The sequence below is a fragment of the Sceloporus occidentalis genome, unplaced genomic scaffold (genome assembly GCF_023333645.1).
Source record: "Sceloporus occidentalis isolate IW3139 unplaced genomic scaffold, rSceOcc1.0.p SCAF_13, whole genome shotgun sequence".
In the NCBI taxonomy this organism is placed as follows: Eukaryota; Metazoa; Chordata; class Lepidosauria; order Squamata; family Phrynosomatidae; genus Sceloporus; species Sceloporus occidentalis.
The window spans coordinates 7985395-8006925 of NW_028316993.1; the positions used below are offsets into that span (position 1 = coordinate 7985395).

Genomic DNA, 21531 nt, shown 5'->3' on the forward strand with positions numbered 1-21531 from the left:
AAGATCCTTTACGATCTGGATTAAAATACAGAGGAGCTTCACCACCACATTGTTATCGAAGCCACCAGCTGCCACTGGTTTGCACTATGACCTCCTGGAGTTGTTGCCGTTGTATCTTTGGGTCCAGGAGCTCAAATGTTGTTGTAACCAGAACGTGGAGAGCACAGGTGAGCAACCAGACTGAATATACCTGCAAGGAAAAGGGGAGAGAGAGAGAGAAGAAAGAGAAATAAGCTTGTACAGCTTGAGCTGGGCATGTATACATTTTGCTTATCAAACTCCAGAGCTGCATAAGAAGGAAATGCTAGGGAACTATAACATGTCATCTTCCACTATTTTTGGGGCCCTTTTGGCTGAAGGACAGGGTATAAACGCTCTAAATAAACATATGCACCCGCCAAAAACCAAACTGATGGGTTTGGCCTTCCTTTGTATTTCACTTTTCCTTTTTTAGCCAGTAGACTCACCAGCTAATAGAAGCATGGGAAATGCTGCCCAGCCAAGGTAGAAAGACCATTCGAAAGTGACTCGGATTTGTGGGTTCCCATTCTTCTGCCAGGATTCAGCAGTGAATACAGCAAGGGCTGTGAGATTGAACAATCCTACAAAGCAACAGAAAGGAAGTCAGTGGAGCTGATGGAAATCTGATTCTTACCAGCATTTTTAGCAGAGCCTGAAATGAAGGAGTTGCTTGGAAGTAATGTAGCTACATGTCAAAAGGAAAGTTACATTGGAAAAGTCAAATAATGCACAGGAAAGGGTTATTTTCCCTTTTGGTGTTCAACAAGGAACACTTTCTAATTACAGCTAGCCTTCCTTATCCACTGATTTTTTTTATCCACCGATTCAAGCATCCATGGCTTGAAAATGTTTTTTAAAACGTATAAATTCCAAATGGCAAACCTCGATTTTCCATTTTATATGAGGGACACCATTTTACTCTGCCATTATATTTAATGGGACTTGAGCATCCACGGATTTTGTGATCCACGGGGGAATCCTGGAACCAAACCCCGGCGGATACTAAGGTTCCACTGCACTTTCTAGTTATTTTTGAAAGGGCATTCTAATACATTTTGAATTGATGTGTGAACAATTTATTCAGTCTGGTGTTGTCGTTTTTTAATACACCTATTCTCTCCAATAATTAAAAAGCAACAAAGAACTTATTTATTTCATTATTCAATTTCTACCCCACTTTTCTCCCGCCATCAGAGTGGGCCGAATGTGGTCCATGGCTTGTATTTATGAGCCGTACTTTGGGGAAAGCAATAAATTTGGGAATATAAATTTCTACATTTTAAGAATTCTCAATAAATTGGGGGGAATGGTCCCCGAAGTGGTCTGTAGTCATCCCCCATCTCCCCCTTATGCTTCAATTTCTCTCAGCAGAGGATTCAGGGTAGTTAGGAATTTCTGCCCAGAGATACTTAAAACAAAAACAAGGCCAGTGGGTGGGAAGGCTAAAAACATCATATGGCTACCCTATGTCCCTTTGTGGACATTTTAGGACTTCTTCCTTTTCTTGGTGGCACATGTATGTGTGCAGTCTTCCAAAGTCTCCTGGGTTGGCCCCCAGGCCATCCACAGTTGCCCATCCCTGTTTTCCATATTTATTAAACCCTTCCTTGAAGAAATGCAAGCTGGCATCACTGATTCTCCCACACCAGCTACTGTCACAACAGCCCTGCAAAGTAGGACAAGGCTAGTGAGTAGCCCTTTTCATGATTAAGCAGGGAAGGTGGTAGCCCTTCAAACAGAGGACTATCCTTTCCCCTCCTCCTGCCATGACCAGAGACACTCGCTCTTGAGTGAGTACACCTACCAGCTATGATGGCAGCCACAGAAGCATTCAAGGGCTTGTCCAAAACACCACAATTGTAAGGCATGAAGGAGGCAACGAGAACAATGACTGCAGCCAGGGTTGTCAGAGAGGCCATGATCAAGAATGTACGTGTTGCTATAATGTAGTCTGTAAAGGAAAGCACAGATGTGTATGGTTAACTAGGGATTTGTTCATTTATTTAAAATTCACTCCTTATTGCAGTGATGTGATGGGACCCAAGAGTCTGCCTAGATAAAGATTTGTGAACTTTGCTTGACGTTTTAATTGCCTTGCCTTCCAATCAATCCAATGAAGATCAGTGTGCTTTCTGTGCCTCTGTCATATTTACCCCTGTCCCTGCAGATACCATTCCAGAAGAAGAAGGTCATAGCCTTCTCCACTGTGATAAGATGGACAATTTTTATTTAAATGATCTTTACTGGAATCCTGTTGGTGCCACACATATGCAAAACTCAGGGTTATGCATGTGTTTGCTTTTTTTCCAGAGATCTTCCAAAGAGGTATTCACTAACTCCTTCCACAAACACACCTCCAGTAGCTGTTCATGCTCTGGAGCCACTGTCAAGTCTTCTTAATAAACAGGGGAGTACAGGGAAAGGTGATGACACAATGACACAATAGGAATGAAGTTCTGCTTGTGGGAGTGTGACCTTATTTCTCTTCCCTTTGGGTGCAGAATTTCAGCCAGACCAGCTGTATCTCAATGCCTCCCCCTGTTTCTCCTTTGGCCAGTAAATGGGGTCTAACAGCTGCTTTGAGGGCACAGAGCAATGTGTGTGAGCGATACACTACACACATGTGGATCCAAGATCTCTCTTTTCCTAGCCAAGGAACATACAGGTACACAGGCTAGCATTTTCTTTAAAAAGAGTAGTAATTTTGAGGGGCTCATTTGCAATCTCTTATGGGAATGTCAATCCCTCTTGAGACTCTTTCATAACATTTAGAATTTTGCCTCACTGCTCCTTACCATAAGTTATATTTGGTACAAAGCAGTTCCCATCTCTGCACACTTGCCAGAGCCCGCTGTGCATGATGTCTATTCCATCACTGGCCACTATCCAGTAGTCAGTGATCAGCGCCATCAGCAGAAGAACCAGACTGATGGATGTCAGCAGCACACTGAAGATTCTGCAAGCCAGCATCCTTGGCTTGCTCGAGATGAGTTCTTTTGGGCTGGATTCTGACCTGGAAGAACAATAGGGGAAAGAACAAGAGAATGGCATTTAACGCATGGATGGAAAGTCCCAAAAAGCATACTGAAGACATAGAAACCCTCACAGCATCTTCCTGGGATATTCATATGTCTAGGAATCCCAGGTAAGATTTCAAGGAACACAGGGCTTCCTTGCAGATCTGACAACTAGATGTGTCATCTTTGCCCCTCCATCACGTCTCCAAATTGGACTGTCCTGTATATTTCCTGCAGTGCCCTAGGGCAACTCAGCATTTCCAGCTGCTACCAACATGTGATGAAGATGTGCAGAAGCTGTGACACAAGAGGAGTCCATAAGATAACACTGTGTGAATGCCTCTCCAAACTTGGTACCAGCCCTACCTAAGATTCCCCATAGGAGAGTTTTAAAATGGTTGGAGGGCTGAGATACAAACATGATAACTATCTTGAGTTGCCTTGTAGAGATGAATTTGATATTTGCAGCAGCTTTTGCAGAGTAGGCCGTGTGTTTCACCTCAAGCCACTTCCTGGAGACTTTTTTCACACCTTTGGGGTCTTATTGAGATCAGAAACAGCAGCCCTGGCTCTCATTTGAGAGGAAAAGGAGACAAATACTGCTAGCAATGAACCAACTTTTTAATTTATGGATGCTGGGACAGTCAAAAGAGTCCAACCAAATGTTGGCCAGAAGTCTGTTGCTGACATATGCACATGCACCCTAAAATTATGCATGTGTATCAGGGACGTAGCCAGGATTTTGGGAAGGGAGGGTCCCGACTAAGTGCCATCATTATAATGGGGCTTGGGTGCAGCAGCACGGCAGCACACACCATTTATTGTATCTAACGGAAGGGGGTGTCCGGACCCCTTGGCTACGTCCCTGTGTGTATGTACTTTTCAGTCCTTGGGCAGACATCTATCCTTGAGATCCTTTGCAAAGTGCCCCTCCTTGCTGTAAGCCTGCTACAAATGGCAGGGGAAGGGTGGCAGAGGGAATGTATGGGGTGCCCAGGTGTAGCCAAGAGAAAACAGCCGTCATCGCCTTCCTGGATTTCCAGGACAGTTTCTTGAAAAGAGAAGCACAAAAGCACACAGCCAAAGGTTGCTTTGCAGCTTCTCCAGTAGCACTTGGCATTGCCAAAAAAAGCAACCTATTTTCCAGGTTAGATTTTCAATTTTGATGTGTGACTTGCTTCTTCAGCAGCTGGCATCCAAATTCCAAAGAAAGCCCTAGTGATATTTTTTGACTGCCATTTTTATTCCAGTTTCATGAAGTACATTGTACGGCAAATTAGCTTGCTTTTTTCTTAGTGCGAGGTAAAGCCGGGTTTCATTTGCAAATAGCAACTGTGCCGAAATGGCATGAAATAAGCATTTCCCTTCGGGTGTGATTTGACCCTCGGAAGCCATGGGAGAAGAGACAAGAGGGTTCTCCAAGCTGCTGTCTAGAACCTTATCTGAGATGGGCTTAGGGTAGTGGCGAGTAAGGTTGCAAGTAACTATCAAGGGCAGAAAGGAAAGATGCATATTGAACAAGGTGGTACTTACTACTTTGTAATTCTCCCTCTTTCCTAAGGTTGGAGAGCACCAGACCTCTTTCTGTCCTTACTTGAATCTTCTTGCAGAAAGACTGCTTGGGAAGATGCTGTCTCGTGAGAACCAAAGAGAGTGACGTCTGCTGCTGGCTTGACGTTTGATCGGAGGTGTGGACTTTTTGGTCAGCCCAAAGCTGTTGATTTCAAAGGATGAGTCAGGTAGAGCCACCAAAACTGAGCTTCTCTCTTTGGGGGTCTTTGTCAATGGTTCTGTTTAATCTGCCTCAACTCCATTTGTGAACTATTTCCTGTCACTTCACACTCCCCCAGTTGTTCTGCAGTGCTTTTAACACTCATTTCTCCACCACACCAACTGCAATTGTGTGGCTTCTGTGGGGATGAGCTATTTTCTAACCCCTTTCCACTAAAGACATCTTGCTCCCACAATGAAGGTGTGATCGTTGTTTCCCCTAAACTGACCTTGCTCTTTTGCTTTTAATTGCAGCCTGATATGCCGCTGAAGGTGAAGCTGCCAGGGCTTGCAAAAAGTCCTTTTTAGATGCCAACTCCCAGAATATCCAAGCTATGGGGATTCTGGGACTTTTAATCCCCTCATACACAAACTTAACAGATGGCGGAAGAGAAAGAAGGGGGAGATTTCAATTTGATTTCAACAAAATTTAAAGAATGCTCCATCAAGTTGTTATATTTCAGACTGTTGTTGTGTACCTTCAAATCGCTTCTGACCCTAAGGGGTTTTCTGGCAATATTTGTTCAGAGAAGGTTTGCCACGGCCTTCCCTTGAGGCTGAGAATGTGTAACTTGCGTGTGACATAGTCACTCAGTGAGTTTCATGGCTGAGCAAGAAATCCAACCCTGTTCTCCAGAATCATAGTCCAATGCACACCACTACGCCATAATCTCAATACACTTTAGCCATTTTTAATCTCTAAGAGTTCTAAGACAGTTGGCATCACTGTGGAAATATGGGATCTTACTGCCACTTTTTGTGGCATTGCCCTAAATATATATACTTTTTGGTAGGTGTATTCTCTCTCTGTGCAGGGATAAATCAACACTTGCTGCAGAAAAAATGTTGGTTATTACTTTTAAAGCCCTACATGGCTTGGGCCCGAGTTACTTGAGAGAATGCCTTTCCCTACACAATCCACCCCACACTCTCAGAACAACCGGGAAGAACGTATTAGAGTATGCAAACACCAGGTTAACAACAACTTCCCACAGGACATTTACTGCCGTAGCTCCTAAATTATGGAATGGCTTGCCGGAGGAGATCCGTCTCATTGCCACCTTAGATGCCTTAAAGAAGGCACTTAACAACGGATCTCTTCTGGCAGGCCTATCCACCCCATCTGCTATAAGAGAGTTAGAAATACCCCACCTCTGTTTGTAGAGATATATATTTTAAATGATGATTTAGTCTATGTATTGTATTGATAGCAGTTTTACTGTTTTATTGGGTGTATTTTATATGAAATTGTAGTTTTTAAATCTTGTAATGTTGTTTCTATTGTTGCAATCCCGCCTCGATCCGCAGGGAGAGGTGGGAAATATAAATTATTATTATTATTATTATTATTATTATTATTATTATTATTACTTCCTTTTCATGTGGAAGGGCAGGAGTAGCTTCAGAAATAGTTAAGCTAAGGTAAGGGTCACTATCTATGGAAAGTTTTAGGTTACTTCTCAGTCTATGTATCACAACAGTTGGCTCTGAAGAGAGGAGTTCTATGGATACTGGGGACAGCAAAAAAGACAAATAAATAGGTTCCAAGAATGCAATACTTTGGACACATTCTGAGATGACATGACACACTTCAAATGACAATAACGCTTGATAGGATAGAAGACAGTGGGGAAAGAGGAAGGCCACATTACAGATGGATAAACTCAATGGAGGAAGCCATGGCCCTGAGTCTGCAAGAGGTCAGTTGAGGATAGGGTGGCATGAAGCTCTCCCATTCATAAGGTTGCCATAAGATGAAGTCTACTCGATGCCAGTTAACAATGACAATCACAACAGTTGACAGTATTAGCTGTTTAGAGAATTTTTGGAGGGGAAATAGAAGAAAAAGACAATGAAGAAAGAAGGGCGGCGTTAAAACAATTTGAAATACATGCTTTAAAAAGCAGAAAACTAGAAATCACAACCAAAAGAATCAGATACAATAATTCAGTCTTTAATAAAGGCAAGAAAGGGCAATTGGGGCATACTGTGAACCTCTCCCGCCAGCATCACTTTCACCCATCTTGACACACAGTTCTTCTCTCATATGCAATATGTGAGAGGAATCAGTAAATCGCTGTAAATCACTCCTTCCTCATTACACAACTACAGAAAGTGTAGGACTAGAAAGTTTTCTACTATCTGTACTATTGTCTTCGGACCCTGTTTGTTCTTCTTGATCTTCCTCCCCCTGTTTCTTTTTGCCCTGTTCTTCAACAGAGCTGGATGAAGCAGTGATCCAGCTTGTGGAGGAGGTGCTGGTCGTGCTTTCTTTGTCGGACAAGGCAGTTGCTTGCATCAGAACCTGCTGGTGAGCCATCAGTCCACAAAAACCTGCAAGGAGAAAGAACCAGAGGAAGCAAGTGAGATGGTGGAATCTTTTGGGTTCTTTTGGGGGGGGGGCAGAGGCATGGATTGAGTAGGCCTCCAGATTTTGTTGGGGGGGCAACTCCCATCAGAATTAATGTGCATAGCCAGTGTTGAAGAAGGATGAGAACATCTGGAGATGTTCCTAATCCCACAATGTCATTATCCTCTTATATTTATTAGCATATACACTTGTCCCTCCATATAGGGTTAGGGGCACAAGATCCCTGTGACTATGGAAAAACCGCAAATAATAAGAATACCATGTTTTTACCTGAGAGGACACCTCTCTAGGAATCTCTAGATTCTCCAATGCAACTCTGTGGTCAACGTCCGATAGACACTGACCATAGAACTGCGCTGGAGGAGCTACAAATGCCTAGTAGAGTATCCTCTCTAGGAATCTCTAGGTCTTTCAGTGCAACTTTTAATTAAAGTTGACCATAGAGTTGCAATGGAGGACCTAGATATTCCTAGAGAGAACATATTAATCAAATCTACGAATAATCAAATCTGCAAATATCAAATCTGCAAATATGGAGGGATGAGTGTATTTCTTACCTCCGTTACTACATTCCAATCATGGCACTCATCCCACCAGGTTTCAGTGATGCCTATTATATCATATTTGCTTTGCTGTGCTAAGAATTCAAGTTCATCCTGCTTATTTCCCAAGCTCTGTGCTTCAGCATAGAGACTTCTACTGTATATACTTGACTATAAGTCGACCTCATGTATAAGTCGAGGGCAAGTTTTGAGGCCAAAATTATGGATTTTGCTATGACCCATGGATAAGTCACGGGTAAAATTTAGGGGCATATAGCAAACGATCTAAAGGATGAAGCAAAGCAAAACAATGTCAAATAACTTATAAAATTCCAGCAGACATAACTCTGTGTGCTTACTCTTAAGATTGGATGGATAAGAGAGTAGAGGGGGTCAGTGCTTCCCATATTATACTCTTGGTTTTCATCAGGAGATGGTGCCTTCTTTTAAATAAGATTTAAGATACAATACTTACATTGACCCGTGGATAAGTCAAATCAGTTTCTTGGGGTCAATTTTTTTACCTAAATTTCTAGACTTATACATGAGCATATACAGTAAGACAATGAGCCATTCCTCTTATATGTCTTCCACGCTGTTGGATTTTTGAGCTATTTGCTTGGTTCCCTCTATAACATTTGGGCTATTATCTCCAGCACTTGATGAACTCCTGCCCTGAAAAATACTGTCTCTCTGCCTCACATCATCATATTTTGTTTCGAACCAAAATGACTTTAAAAATATTAGACTATGGGGGTGCTTCCAGACTTGAGTGGCCACCTAGGCACTAATCTTCTGCATGCAAGTAAAAAATGATATTATTTTAGAAGGTATAGCACTTTGGGTGCATGCATATCTCTTATGTTTCATGTACTCATTCTGCTTAAACACAGCCATGTTGGCAATTATGAAGTTGTGCTGAAATTCCAAAATGTGGTGACAGAGTTCAATTGTCCCCTCATTATTTCGCATATCAAAGTCTTTCCATCTGAGGAAAATGATGATATTTTGATCCACGTCTAAAAAAATAATCCTAAAATTAAGTTATGTGAGTTCCCAAAAGGAATAGGAAAACAAAACAAATCCTCTCTCTATTTCTTCTACCTTTCCACTTTTATTTTAACCTACACTTATCCTCTCATTCTTCTCTACTTCCTTTCCCTTTCCTTCACTGTAACTCTAAACTTATGGAAAGTAAATCAAGCATCAACTAAATATTGTTTCATGCGCAGATCATGCTGTTTTCTGCACAAAACAACCATCTGTGAATTTTACACTAAATAAATTCCAAACCGCAAAGTTTCTCATCAGCTCAGGATTCTTCTTGTCATGGTTTCTCCACATTTGGAAAACGTGGCAGATAAAAACATCCTTGTGCCGTTAGGCTTTTTCAAACTGACAAGATTTGGGTTTCAAATAAGGTGCAATTCAGATTTTAAGGTAGTTTGGAGTTTTTAATACATTTAAAATGTTAAATGTATGATTGTTTTAACTTTTTAAATTGTTTAGTTGTTTCTTTAAAAAAATTATATTTATATACTTTATATGCTTTTGTATTGTTTTAAATTGTATTTGTTTGGGGGTCGGTCGTCTCTAGATAACTGATCCCACCATCAAACTGCCCTTAAGTGTCATTCAGCTGAAACATTCAGCATTCAACATCTAGCTGATATATCCACTCTCTTCCAGCAGGTTCCTGCCAGAATGAAAGCAGCAATCTTCTTGCCAGATCCCACATGAGAAGCACAAATCTATAATATTCCTCCATCTCACCACACAAAATGAAGAGAGGACAGCTTGCCCAGGCAATGTAGAAAGCCCACTGGTATGTGACTTTCCCTGTTCTGACGATTCCATGGGTGGAGATGCGGATGGTGTAAACACTCAGGGCTAAAAAGACCAAGGCAGCTGTGGAAAACATGAGGGAAATGTCAATGTGCAGCTCCCAGAGATGCTTGAGAGAGATCACAGATATTCAGGGAATGCTACATTTGAGAGCTGTTATCTATCTATCTATCTATCTATCTATCTATCTATCTATCTATCTATCATCTATCCATCTATTTCAAAACTTTGTTGCATGGAACCTGTGCTCCAACACAGCATTAGTGATGTTGACTCCTGACGGATTGCTCAGAATGGCAGATGAGTGCCCTCAGGAGGCAGCCTCAGTTGTGCTGTGTGCCCGCAGTGTGCCCTTTAACAACCAAATGAAGGTTGCCTAGCCTTTGAACTAGAGGCAGTAAACCAGATATTGGGATTAGTATGTTAATGTGTGGAGCCAGACTCTAGAGGAGAGGCCTCTTTCTTCTTGAGAGCATTTGCTACCCATTCTGCCTCCACATATAATTTAACACATCCCATGGCACTAAGCAACATGCTATCTGGTACCCACTTTCTCACTACTGCTTGGCTTTACAGATGTTACTATGACTTAGTTCTTACAAATCCATAATTATAAAGGACTCTTGGTCTCTTCTCATCTCTCACTCTTGTTGCTGTTGGCAGGAATTCACTAAAGCAATTATGAATGTGTAATCTATGAACTGAAATATTGTTTTCTGTACAGGAAATGCTATTTCCTGTATAGAAAATGGTACAGTTGGGAACCTATTCTGCACAGAATTTGCAATTTGTTGTGCAGCAAACAGGATTTTCTATGGAGGAGAACAATTTTCCACGCAGAAAATGTTGTTTCCTACACCAAAAAAAACCAAGCATATTTTGCACAAAAACAGACCCAAATTGCAAGGCTTCTTTATCTCTACAGGATTCTCTTCCTCCTGGTTTCTGTCAATTGGAAAATATGGTTTTCAACCATTAAAATAATAACCAAAGATATTTAACCACTGGCATCTCCAGCTAAAAGGATCTCACTCAGTAGAATTCGGTAATATGTGAATTGAAATGTGATATTTTTACCTGTGATAAAAGATCCCATTGCTGAAATGAGGTACCGGTATATTGTAAAGCTTGAGGAATAGCGGTAGGTGAATGTCATAAATGAAACGCCAACAAATCCGGAAAAAAGAGCCATAACCAACAGTGTTTTTGCACCTTGAACATTGGCTGTGATAGAAAGGGATTAGAAGAAAAGGCAACTTGTTATAGACCGAGAAAGGGAAATTGCAGTATTATTCTGTCTTTCTTTACACACACAAACACAAAAACAGGCAAGCACATGCCTCTCTTTCTATGTCTAAAATCTGTACCGAGAAAGCATGCATTTCTAATTATTTGTCATGTACCATATGTCTGTGATGTGGTAGGTCTCTGCTGTATCTATTTCACATGTAGCTGGCTAAAGCAGTATGGATAATACTAAAGTACAGTAGTAGAATGAATATTTCTCCATAATATTCCACATCAAGATGCCAGATCTGTGTCAAAGTGCTAAATGCCTTACCTGTGAATGGAATGTATCACCGGCAAGAGAAAGCCAAGCCTGTTGAGAGAGCTAACCCCAAGATTGTCCCAACAGTTCTTTACAGTGAAGAATCTCTGCTGAATTTATGAATCCTATCATGGTTGCTGTGCCTTGCTTTGGAAGGTCCTGAATCTAGGCTCTCAAATCTGGCTATACTGATGGTGGTGGCCATGGAAGAGGAGGAGGAAAAGAGGAGGAAGAAAAGAAGGAGTATAGAATCATAGAGGTGGAAGAAACCCCAAGGGCCATCCAATCCAACCCCATTCTGCCATGCAGGAAATCACAATCAAAGCACCCCCAACAGATGGCCATCCAGACTCTGTTTAAAGAACTCCAAGGAAGGAGACTCCATCATTCTCCGAGGGAGTGTGTCCCACTGTCAAACAGCCCTTACTGTCAGGAAGTTCTTCCTAATGTTGAGGTGGAATCTCTTTTCCTGGAGCTTGCACCCATTGTTCCGGGTCCTGTTCTCTGGAGCAGCAGAAAACAAGCTTGCTCCCTCCTCAATATGTCATTCCTTCAAATACTATCATATCACCTCTTAGCTTTCTCTTCTCCAGACTAAACATCCCCAGCTCCCTAAGTCGTTCCTCATAGGACTTTATGGTTTCCAGACCCTTCACCATTTTAATAGGCTATTACCCCTGGGAAAGCCCTGTCTATATGGTAGCCCTACAGGCCACACTACTCCAAGGCATGACAGAGCTTCTGCAGCTGAATTAAAATTCCTGGTAGGTTAGTACTGTCTTAGGTGGTCCTTGAAAAATCTGGATCTTGAGCTTAATGTAGAGCTCAGTATGGCAATGCTAATACCTTAAATTGGGTACCATAGAGCAACTGGCAACAAATGCATAGATTTCAGAAGGGGTGTTAAGTGTTCAGTTCTCACTGCTCTTTCCAAATCCCTCCTTGGCCATGAAAATCCTTTCCACGCTCTAGTACTAACTCATATGGAGCCTTGGCTAGGATTAGAGGCAGTGAGTAAAACTCATCCATCCCCCACCCCTTTGTAACACAGGATTGAGTCAGTGCTCATGTAGAAAAACTTCATATACTGTAATATGCTCTAAACAAAGATGGCCCCAAGGGCTCCACAGCTGCGAAAAAGGAGAAATGCGCCTTACGTGAGACAGCAATGATGTCAGCACACACCAGCTTCTTACAGACTTTCCAAATGCCACTGTAGTAAGACTGCCTCTCTGACTGGACATAGATCCAATGATGGTCCATGATTGTGATGACAAGCAAGAAGACGGTGAAGATGGTGAATCCTGAAGCTAAGTTTTCACTCCACCCCATCGCTCAACCTGTAGACTTGGGGCTCTTTCAGTTTGTACTTCCTCCTCTTAAAGGAAGACCATTCCTCATGGAGGAGCAAACCGAGACTTCACTGGCAGGATTTTTGCACAATACACAAAGAGGAGCTTATCCTTGACTTAGAAGTTTGCAACTGAGGACTTCCTCTCTGAGAACTGAGACTTCTCTGGACCTTCCTTCCATTCCAAATTCTGTTACTTTCTTCTTGGTTACTGTAACAACTATGGAACATTCTGGACCCTTCCATGCCTTCAGGCTTATAATCTAAATAAGACATGACACAGAAGAAAGTGGGAGAGGGGACTAAGTCCAGCAGATGCTTGGCGTTCTTCTCTCCTTCACAGGCCAGTTGAAAAAAGGAGAAAGGGGTTCCCATAAGCATCTTGGCTGAGATAAGACAGATTTGTATCTTCACCATTTTAGTCACCCTCCTTTGGTCACGCTTCAGTTTCTCAATATCCTTTTGAATTGTGGTGCCCAGAACTGGACACAATATTCCAGGTGGGGCCTGACCAAGGCAGAATAGAGTGGCACTATTACTTCCCTTGATCTAGAGACTATACTTCTATTGATGCAGCGTAAAACTGCATTGGCCTTTTCAGCTGCTGCATTGCAAACTTGTGGTCTATATGGACTCCTAGATCCCTTTCGCACGTAGTTTCATTCAGCCAGTTGTCTCCCATCCTAGCTTAGTGTGATCCTGAGTGACAGTGAATATTGGGTGTGAGGAATAGGGAATCAGAAGAACAGCTTGTCCAGAAAAACAACTTGTTCACGCTCCTCAACATTTTCCAGGGGAAAACTGGGACATATGTGGCCAAGCAACATCAAAGTGTGGTCAAGATGGCTAAAAAGGTTAATGAGGAAGAACGCACAAGCTAGCATGGGCCGCAGCAGTTTGCTGTTGCCTGAGCCTACTGGGAAGAGCAAGATTTTGACCCTTCTATCTCTTCCCATCCCACACATTAATTGAATGCAAAATACTCTTCCACTTGGAGCTCAGTTTGCCACAACTGAATTAAACTGAGGATTGAGAGGGAAAGTAGAAGGAGAAGAGGAAACTGTGATGTTTTAAAAGCAGCTGAAAAAGTGGGGCAACGGAGAACTGATCAGGGCTGTTCTTGACAAATCAGGACATTTGGAAACTTGTTTGCCTATCATGCCTCCCATTAGAACTGGGGGTTTCTAAGGGCATTGCAGAGAGGCTGGTACTGGGTAGAATCTGTGACATCATTGACAATATCACAAAGGCAGGCATAGAAACCAACCAGGGTTGTGTCGGCTGAAGAGTATGGAGAGAAGGAGGCAGTGGGGCATATTGTTGTCAGAGGTGGAAAGCTAGTGGTAACTCCAGAGAGATATGATGGTGCGTAAGATGTTCTTGTTTAACTGAGAGATATCATTCTATCTTGCTTTTGAGAAGGACCACATTTTGGAAATTAGTTTAAACTTAAGTAGTCAAATATTTCCCGTCCTTTGGACGGTGGATAAGAAGAAAAAAGAAATGGGAACGAAATATGTTGTATAAAAGTGTAAATTTTCATGATATAAGCTTGAGGGGTTTAGAAAAAGGAATACTAGATAAAGTAGTGTCACAGAAATAAGAACATATAAGAGAGTTAGAAATCAACCGGAGCATGTCTAGTCCTAGGAAGGAAATGCAAAGGTTATGTATTTAAACTGGAAATTGGGGGAAGGGGTGGGAAATATATTTTCTTTTTCTGTAACTGAATAGGTCAATGAAAATTAAATTTTAAAAAAATCTGCAGAAATTAGAGTAATATGTAGATAAAATAAAATATCTGATGCTAGACTTTGATCTTTCTGTAGATCTTCTCGAAGAACTGCTCACCGAAAACCCAAAGAACTGTCTTCCGCGCCTTGTCTGCCATCACCTTTGTGATGCTCATAATTTCTACTCTGACTCCTTTACTGCTCTGGTACCGGTTTCAAGAAGGCTACCTTCTAAGGGGATTGTGGAACTTCTGTGATCGGAATGGTTGTAATGAGCTCTTTGACCCTGGCAGTAAGAAACCTATAGTTGGCTTACTTTTATCCCACTTCTAGGACAACGAAATTGCTAATTCTTTTGGCTGAAAAGGATGTAGAGACATTACACCAAAATAATACTCCATATGTATTCTGCTTTAACTGTCATGGCAACATCTTATGGAATCTTGGGGCTTGTACTTTGGTGAGCCGTTAGAGGTCTATGGCTGTGAATTCTAAGTGGCTCTTTCTAAGCTCCCAGGATCCCAGGGGACAGTGATGGTGCACCTTTTAGCGAGTGCCCAAACTGCAGCCCAAAACCCACTTATATATTGCAAAGTGCCGTGTCCCTCTGGCTTTCTAGTTACAAACTCTGGCAAACTTTGTGCTGGGGTGACGGCACATGTGCCCACAGAGAGGGCTCTGAGTGCCACCTCTGGCACATGTGCTATAGGTTCGCCATCACTGCCATAGGGTGTTGCCATGGGATCATTGCGCTACAATATTGGCTGTGTCAACACTGCAAGATTAATGCAGTTTGACACTGCCTCAATTGCCATGGCTCCAGGCTATGGAATTCTGGGATTTATAGTTTTGATAGATATTTAGCCTGCTTTGGCAGAAAGCTCTGATGCCACAGCGATCTACAAATCCCAGGATTCCATAGGATGGAGCCATGACAGTGAAGTGGAGTTAAACCACAGTAATTTGGCAGTGTGGCAGCTGCGCCTGTCATATGAATGGATCCATCCAAGTCTTTATTACCACTGCTGACTTAGTCCAAATTTATTTTATTGATGTAAGCAGTTACATATTGTAATTACTTTAAAAGGTTACCTTTAAAGAGTAATTGAATGCATTTTATAGCATCTAAATATAAATGTTAAGGCCAAACCCTTAACAATCCTGTGCTTCTTTTTCAAGTAATGAAAATCAATGAAAAAGCAAGAAGGATTGCAAGATGTTTCTAAAACTGCCATGAAAAATGGCAGCAAATTACTTCTAAAACACTATGATGAGTAACTAGAAAAAAATTCCTTTTGGAAGATGAATTTTCCAATCTCTGAGTAAACAGATTTATATAAGCTAACCACAAAATGCGCAGTAAATGTTGCAACGTATTTTATTGTTAAACACATTAGGCATTTTATATGGAAAACTGGGGTATACCCTTAAGAAATAGACAACCCAGACACTAATTATCCCCAAATGCTAGGCATCCTGTTCAGGAGTCAGTCATAAATCTTGAAGCAAGGGGCAAGATGGTGGCAGCCTCCATTCCATGCATAGACTTTCTGAACATGCATGAGAACCTTACTACAATAATGGCAATGGAGTACAGTTTTCCACCAACCATTCATCACATCAGCCAAGAAGATGCCATCAATGCAACCTGAGGCAGTTGCTTCATCATACCTAATGGTAGGGCCAGTCCTGATTATGGCTGCTGTGTAAATTGTAAATAGTCAAGATTGTTTACAATTCTGCATTAGAAAGGAATACAGTTGGCCTTCCGTATCCACAGACTTTTTATCCATGGATTCAAGTATGGCTTGAAAATATATCCCAGAATGACATAGCAATGAGCCATGGAAGTTTAAGTGGTATCAAACTGCATTACTTTTGCAGTGTAGACACAGCTAGAGTCAGTACGGAATGTGCCTATAAATGCAAACTGGGATGTGATTGGTACATATTTACCTATGTAATTCCAAAAAGGAAGTGAACATTTGTAACAATGCTTAATTGTTCTTTTAATATTTCCACTAGCCTTCTTAGATGCTGCCCAGGCCCTTTCTATAGTAGCTGATATTTCTGGTTTGATTGCTTTGCTTTCGATGTGGGAAGTGCTTAATTGCATTACGGATTGGAATGTCAACCTAGATGAAAACTTCACTTCATCTGTGGCTAACTTCATCACAGGTATTGTGTGAGATGCCTGATTCCCATAGAGTTGAATAGGAAACATAATACAACTGAAGCCTCATGGTCAAGTGTAGACTTTGCATGGGGAAGGGTTCCTCTGTATCACATGCAGACAAAGTTGAGAAACAGACACCCGCTATTAGATATTTTTAATTTTTAAAAAAATATACTTTTAAATTTTTATTTTAAAACATCCCATCTTACCAAATGTTCACTTTAACCACATGGAACTATGTGCATGTGAATACATTTAGGCTGTGCATATGTTATTGCCATTTAAAGGTTTAATTCTAATTTTGCCAATTGTCCATATCACAATTATTGCCATTACGTTTGATGATAAATCGGAATTAGGATTTATGAATAACATTAATATAAAAATTACTAAGGATTATGTCTGGTGTGGGATGGGAGGACATTAATGTAGGAGTGATACCATGAGTTACTGGACTAGGTGATGCCAACCCTAGTGATGCCACTGTCTCAGGCAGAGAGGAAGACATATAGGAACCAATTTTAGCCCCTCTTCCCCCTGCCCCATTTCCAGAGGTTGTATGGACCTCCTTTGAGAAAATATCATGTCCCTTCCGAATGTTTTAATTAGAAAATATGTATTGACATGTACATTTCATCTCTAAGTATGCATTTTAAAATATATTGGACTAGATCTAATTGTTAGCCTTGGGTAGAATAAAACTACTGAATCAGTGAGATTTACATAATGTAGATTGGCCAAGATTCCATTAATTCATTGGGTCTACTGTGGTTGGGCCTAACCATTTGGATACATCCCGTCACAAAATGTGTGTTTAAAAATGCATTTTTGGTACATTTTTTGATCTGAGACCTGAGAAATTACATGGAGTGCAAAATCTGTAGGTCAAATGCGCCAATCTGAACATTAGTCTGTAAGATGAGGATCAGGTCAGTTCACACCAGAATTCACCAAGATGAAATTCCTCGTGCATCTTTGGTTTCAAATTAAGAAACAACAATTAAGGAGATAAGCCAAAAACCCACATCAAAATGTGAGTTTAGAAGTGGGAAGTGGTGGAAAGGAGAGATAGTTTGCTGAGCCTTCAAAGGAACAGGAGAGATTTCATTGACTATAGTGGAGTCTCCTGCTTAGAGAGAGAGCCTGGATGTCTATCTGCAGGGGGTGCTTTGACTGTGTCTTCATGCATGGCAGAATCGGGTTGGACTGGATGACCCTTGAGGTCTCTTCCAGCTCTATTAGTCTATGAACTTTGGAGGGAGGGAGCTCGGAGAAGCAATGGTCTAGAACAGGAAAAGAACCAAAAGCATGAGCTCCGAGGATGGATATAACCCCAGGTCTGTCTTCCTTGCCTGCAGGAATCTTTCTTTTCTGCACTTTGCTGATTACATTCATCAAGCTTAGGACGATAGTAGACATACATGGCAATCGTCTAATACCATTCTGTGGTTTCTACTTTGGCTGCTTGGCTTGTATTCTAAGCTTCATCTTAGGTAAGTACCCACCACTGTGGGACCAGACTTTGTGTAGGAGCAGGTAAGAATTTGGTGTTGAAGCCAGAGTAACAAATAGACAAACCATTCACAGATCATATTCAGTGCAATAGGTCTTGTCTTGTACCTCAGTAAAAGGTGGCCCATCTACCAATTATGATGGCCTGCCAGAGATTTAAAAAAAAATCTCATGTTTTTTCAAACTACCTTAGATGAAAAAGCAGAAAGATAACCAATATCCAGGATATGGCCCATCCAGTGATAGTGTCCAAACCCACATTGGAAAATGGGCTAATTTTCATATAATAAAACTCACAAGGAATGCAAATCGCCACTTAGCTTGTACTTGCAAGTGCAGATGGAAAAATCCAAAAGTTTTCTCCTTCTCGTTTATATGAGTATTTCTACATATGGTCGACAATGGCACAGGACAGACCACCCGAAAACGGCGGTCTACAGGTGCCCATTTTAACTCTGGAGGGATGCCGTAGCCGCTAGACTGTGCAACATCCCTCCGGAGTTAAGAGAACCCGTTTTTTCTGGGGTCTTTTCCCAGCGCCCTGGTTATGTCGCAAGTGCGCCAATGGCGCACTCGTGACGTAACGGATGTGCAGCAACATGCAGATGCTATGCGTCCATTACATAAAGATGGTGGTGCCTGTGTGGACAGGACGCTGCCATTACTCTACCGTCCACATGTAATAGGGCTCAGGACCATGCAGTTGGTGCGTGGTCCTGAGCCCTACTATCACCGCCAGGATGTCACATCCTGGTGGTGTGTACCGGGACAATTTTTCACAATTGGCACCTTTTTGTGGGGGGATATTTTTTTTAAAAAAAACTGCTCTTTTTTGTTTGCATGTAACCCCCTCCCCCCAAAAAACCCATGCTTCTGTGTATAAAACCGTATTTTATATATGACAGAACGTGCTCAGTACAATTGTGTTTGAGGTTTATGTACAAATGTTGTGGATATTTTTTGGCTAAATAAATAAATAATCCCAATTTATAAAAAACCTTGTACAAGTTGGCCATTGTCTCAGCAGGTTATCTGGATGTGTCCAGACACCCTTACTCATTGAGGGCTAGGAAACGTGGATGTGTTCTTTACAGTCCAATTCTAGGGCAACTTTGGGTGTTATACAATTAATCCCATAGAGCAGTGGTTCGCAACCTTTGGTCTTCCAGATGTTTTGGACTTCATCTACCATAATTCCTGACTGTTGGCCAAGTTCACTGTGGCTTCCGGGAGCTGAAGTCCAAAATAAATAAGAGCCAAAGGTTGGTGACCACAGACATAGAAGATGAAAAAATAGACTTAAGGGTGATGGGATCTACTTTGTTGTTCCAGACCGCTGAGGTTCACTAACATGGTTCTGAACAGTGGCTCAATCAGGCAGACATTTGATACAACTTAAGGAACAGAGTGCCTGGGAGCATGAATTCAGCCCAGAAATCTATGATTCATTCTTCCAAAACCAAGAGCACAAGTTCTTTCACACAATCATCCAAGGACTGAGAAAAGGGGATGGGATTTTCTGGTTTTAGATATTGCAGTGTTAGAAATCCTTAGTGGCTGTTGGAAGATCTACGTGTAGATCTTGATGTATCTCCTGCTTACCATGGCTATGTGAGGGTACAGGACCCTTTATGGGGCACAGGGCACTCCCCTGTGAGGAATCATTTCAGCACCAAGACAAAATGTTGTTGTTGTTGTTGTTATAGTCTTCAGTCCTAACTGATGTTTATCCATGCTATGCCTGTCTTATGGTTGCACTATTTAACATGGGTGGGGTACAGACCACCAGAGAGAGGTGGACAGCAGTCACCTCTCTTTTTTGCGTTGCTGCGCCACAGCAACCAAATTATGCAGTGTGGTTGCACAAAAGAAGTGCTGAAAAGCGGCTCCTTTTTGCGCCGTTGCAAACTTCTGGTGGCGGCGTGAGCATGTCGCTGCTGTGTGGCTCCATCTGGACACCACACAGCAGTGACGTCATAGCTGTGAGCACTGTCTGGACGGTGCTGCACAGCTATGGCATCATGGCGACGTGCTAGGATTGCGGGGCATGTGCACGCGCCGCCCCGAGGCAACCCTAGCACGTTGCCATGATGCCGCAAAGGGCCCGTTTGTACAGGGCCATAGTTTTAACTGCTTTTAAATTGCTTGGTTTTTAGTTGATAAATCATTGAATATGTTTTAATCTTTTTAAATCAGTATCATTATTTATTGTTTTAAACTCATTTAATTGAGATCTTTGGATGTTAGGAGAAATATAAATATTTTTCTTAATAAGTAAATATAATTTGTCCTTTCTAACTTTTGTCCACCAAGGTGTATACAGCCTACAACAGTGCAAGAACACAGACTTTGAAGAGCAAAAGTTAAACCGTGAAATAAAGCTAGAAGAGATTGGAGAAGATGACTCACCAGGTTGCAGTAATCTTGCCATGTAATCCATGGGCCATTACATTATGTACAGTCACAGACACTTCTGTGTGTGAGCTATAAACTGTTGAACAAGATTCAACAGATAACAGGCATCTTGAATGGTGCTGTCATTTAACCAGAAGCTATTTCGTCTGTGGAAAGGATATCTGTTTCCAATGCAACACTGTGTTGTACTGATCCTACCTTTTTGAACGATTGGATTTTCCTGCCCCTTTGCAAGATAGTCCCCATCCCACCCAGCAATACAGAAAGTTACTGCCTTGAAAGAGAATTCATTTTCAGGACAAAGACTGCTTCCAGATAATTATGATAACTTTCAAACATTGCAAATAAAATCTTTTGTGGAATGGATGTTTCTCAATTGGATGCAAGGTTATAATCATGCAGTCCTCCAAAGGTTGTTGGATTGCAACTCCCATCTCTCACCATTTACAACACTGCCTATGCTGCTTAGATTTACACCTCATTCCCACTATGGTTTAAACCGGATTGTGATTCCAAATGATCCGGTTTAAACCACCATGGTTCCCATTTAATTCAAATCGCTGAAGCAATTAGGAAAGGGAGGGCATGGTTTTTACCCATTTTTACCCATTTAACCTGCATCAAAAAGATACTGGTAAAATGGTGTTTTTTTTTTTTTGGGGTGTGGGGTGTGAATTGATTTATTTGGAAATAAGTCGATTCAGTCCAAGTGGGAAATTGGAAGATTAAAATTGGATTCGAATCTGCCCTGGTTCCCACTGGCAGGGGCTTCCCCGGACTCCTAGCCATACCTCCATGCCTGCTCCGTCCTCATGGTCTGCCTCTCTCCTTTCATCCCGGCGTGTCTCAGTCCTCCAAGCCTGGCCCTCTCCTTCCATCCCGGCCATTCCTCTGCTCCTGGTATGGCCAGGAGGATGGAGAGAGGCATGGCGGGGAAGCTGCGGCTGTCGCTTCCTACACCAATTCCTGAAACGGGTGCAAACATAGTGGGCACCACTCTGTTTGCTGAACCGGATTCAGGAATCGGTTCAGGAATCGAATCAAGAGGTAAGTCGGAATGACCCCTTACAGTCCACTAACATTGGGTGTATGTGTGTGTCACACAATTCCTGTCATCTCTCAGCATTCACTATATTTCTTAGTAGTGCTGAGATTTACACCCCACCAACATCTGGACAGCTGTATAATTCCCATCTAATGTTGACAATCATTTAATGGTTCAATATCTC

At 41.8% G+C, this 21531-nt stretch overlaps 3 protein-coding genes across 3 annotated transcripts; 1 reads left to right on the plus strand and 2 right to left on the minus strand.

The window, feature by feature from the left end:
* Positions 1-110: 110 nt before the first annotated feature.
* Positions 111-4672, minus strand: LOC149304801 (protein NKG7-like). Its single transcript, XM_089478177.1, has 5 exons — positions 4572-4672; positions 2817-3034; positions 1826-1972; positions 468-602; positions 111-190 (listed from the first exon to the last, which is right to left on the minus strand). Exons 2-5 carry the CDS (start codon positions 2989-2991, stop codon positions 132-134), a joined length of 516 nt encoding a protein of 171 aa, XP_089334303.1. The 5' UTR covers positions 2992-3034; positions 4572-4672; the 3' UTR covers positions 111-131.
* Positions 4673-6854: 2182 nt separating this feature from the next.
* Positions 6855-12447, minus strand: LOC149304802 (protein NKG7-like). The gene is made up of 4 exons (XM_089478913.1): positions 12273-12447; positions 10644-10790; positions 9495-9629; positions 6855-7142 (listed from the first exon to the last, which is right to left on the minus strand). The coding sequence occupies exons 1-4, from the start codon at positions 12445-12447 to the stop codon at positions 6907-6909; spliced, it is 693 nt and encodes a 230-aa protein (XP_089335039.1). The 3' UTR covers positions 6855-6906.
* A 1179-nt stretch (positions 12448-13626) lies between these two features.
* LOC149304803 (uncharacterized) lies at positions 13627-20636 on the plus strand. Its single transcript, XM_089478914.1, has 5 exons — positions 13627-13831; positions 14296-14491; positions 16225-16377; positions 17734-17868; positions 20201-20636. The coding sequence occupies exons 1-5, from the start codon at positions 13826-13828 to the stop codon at positions 20320-20322; spliced, it is 612 nt and encodes a 203-aa protein (XP_089335040.1). The 5' UTR covers positions 13627-13825; the 3' UTR covers positions 20323-20636.
* The last annotated feature ends 895 nt before the right edge of the window (positions 20637-21531 follow it).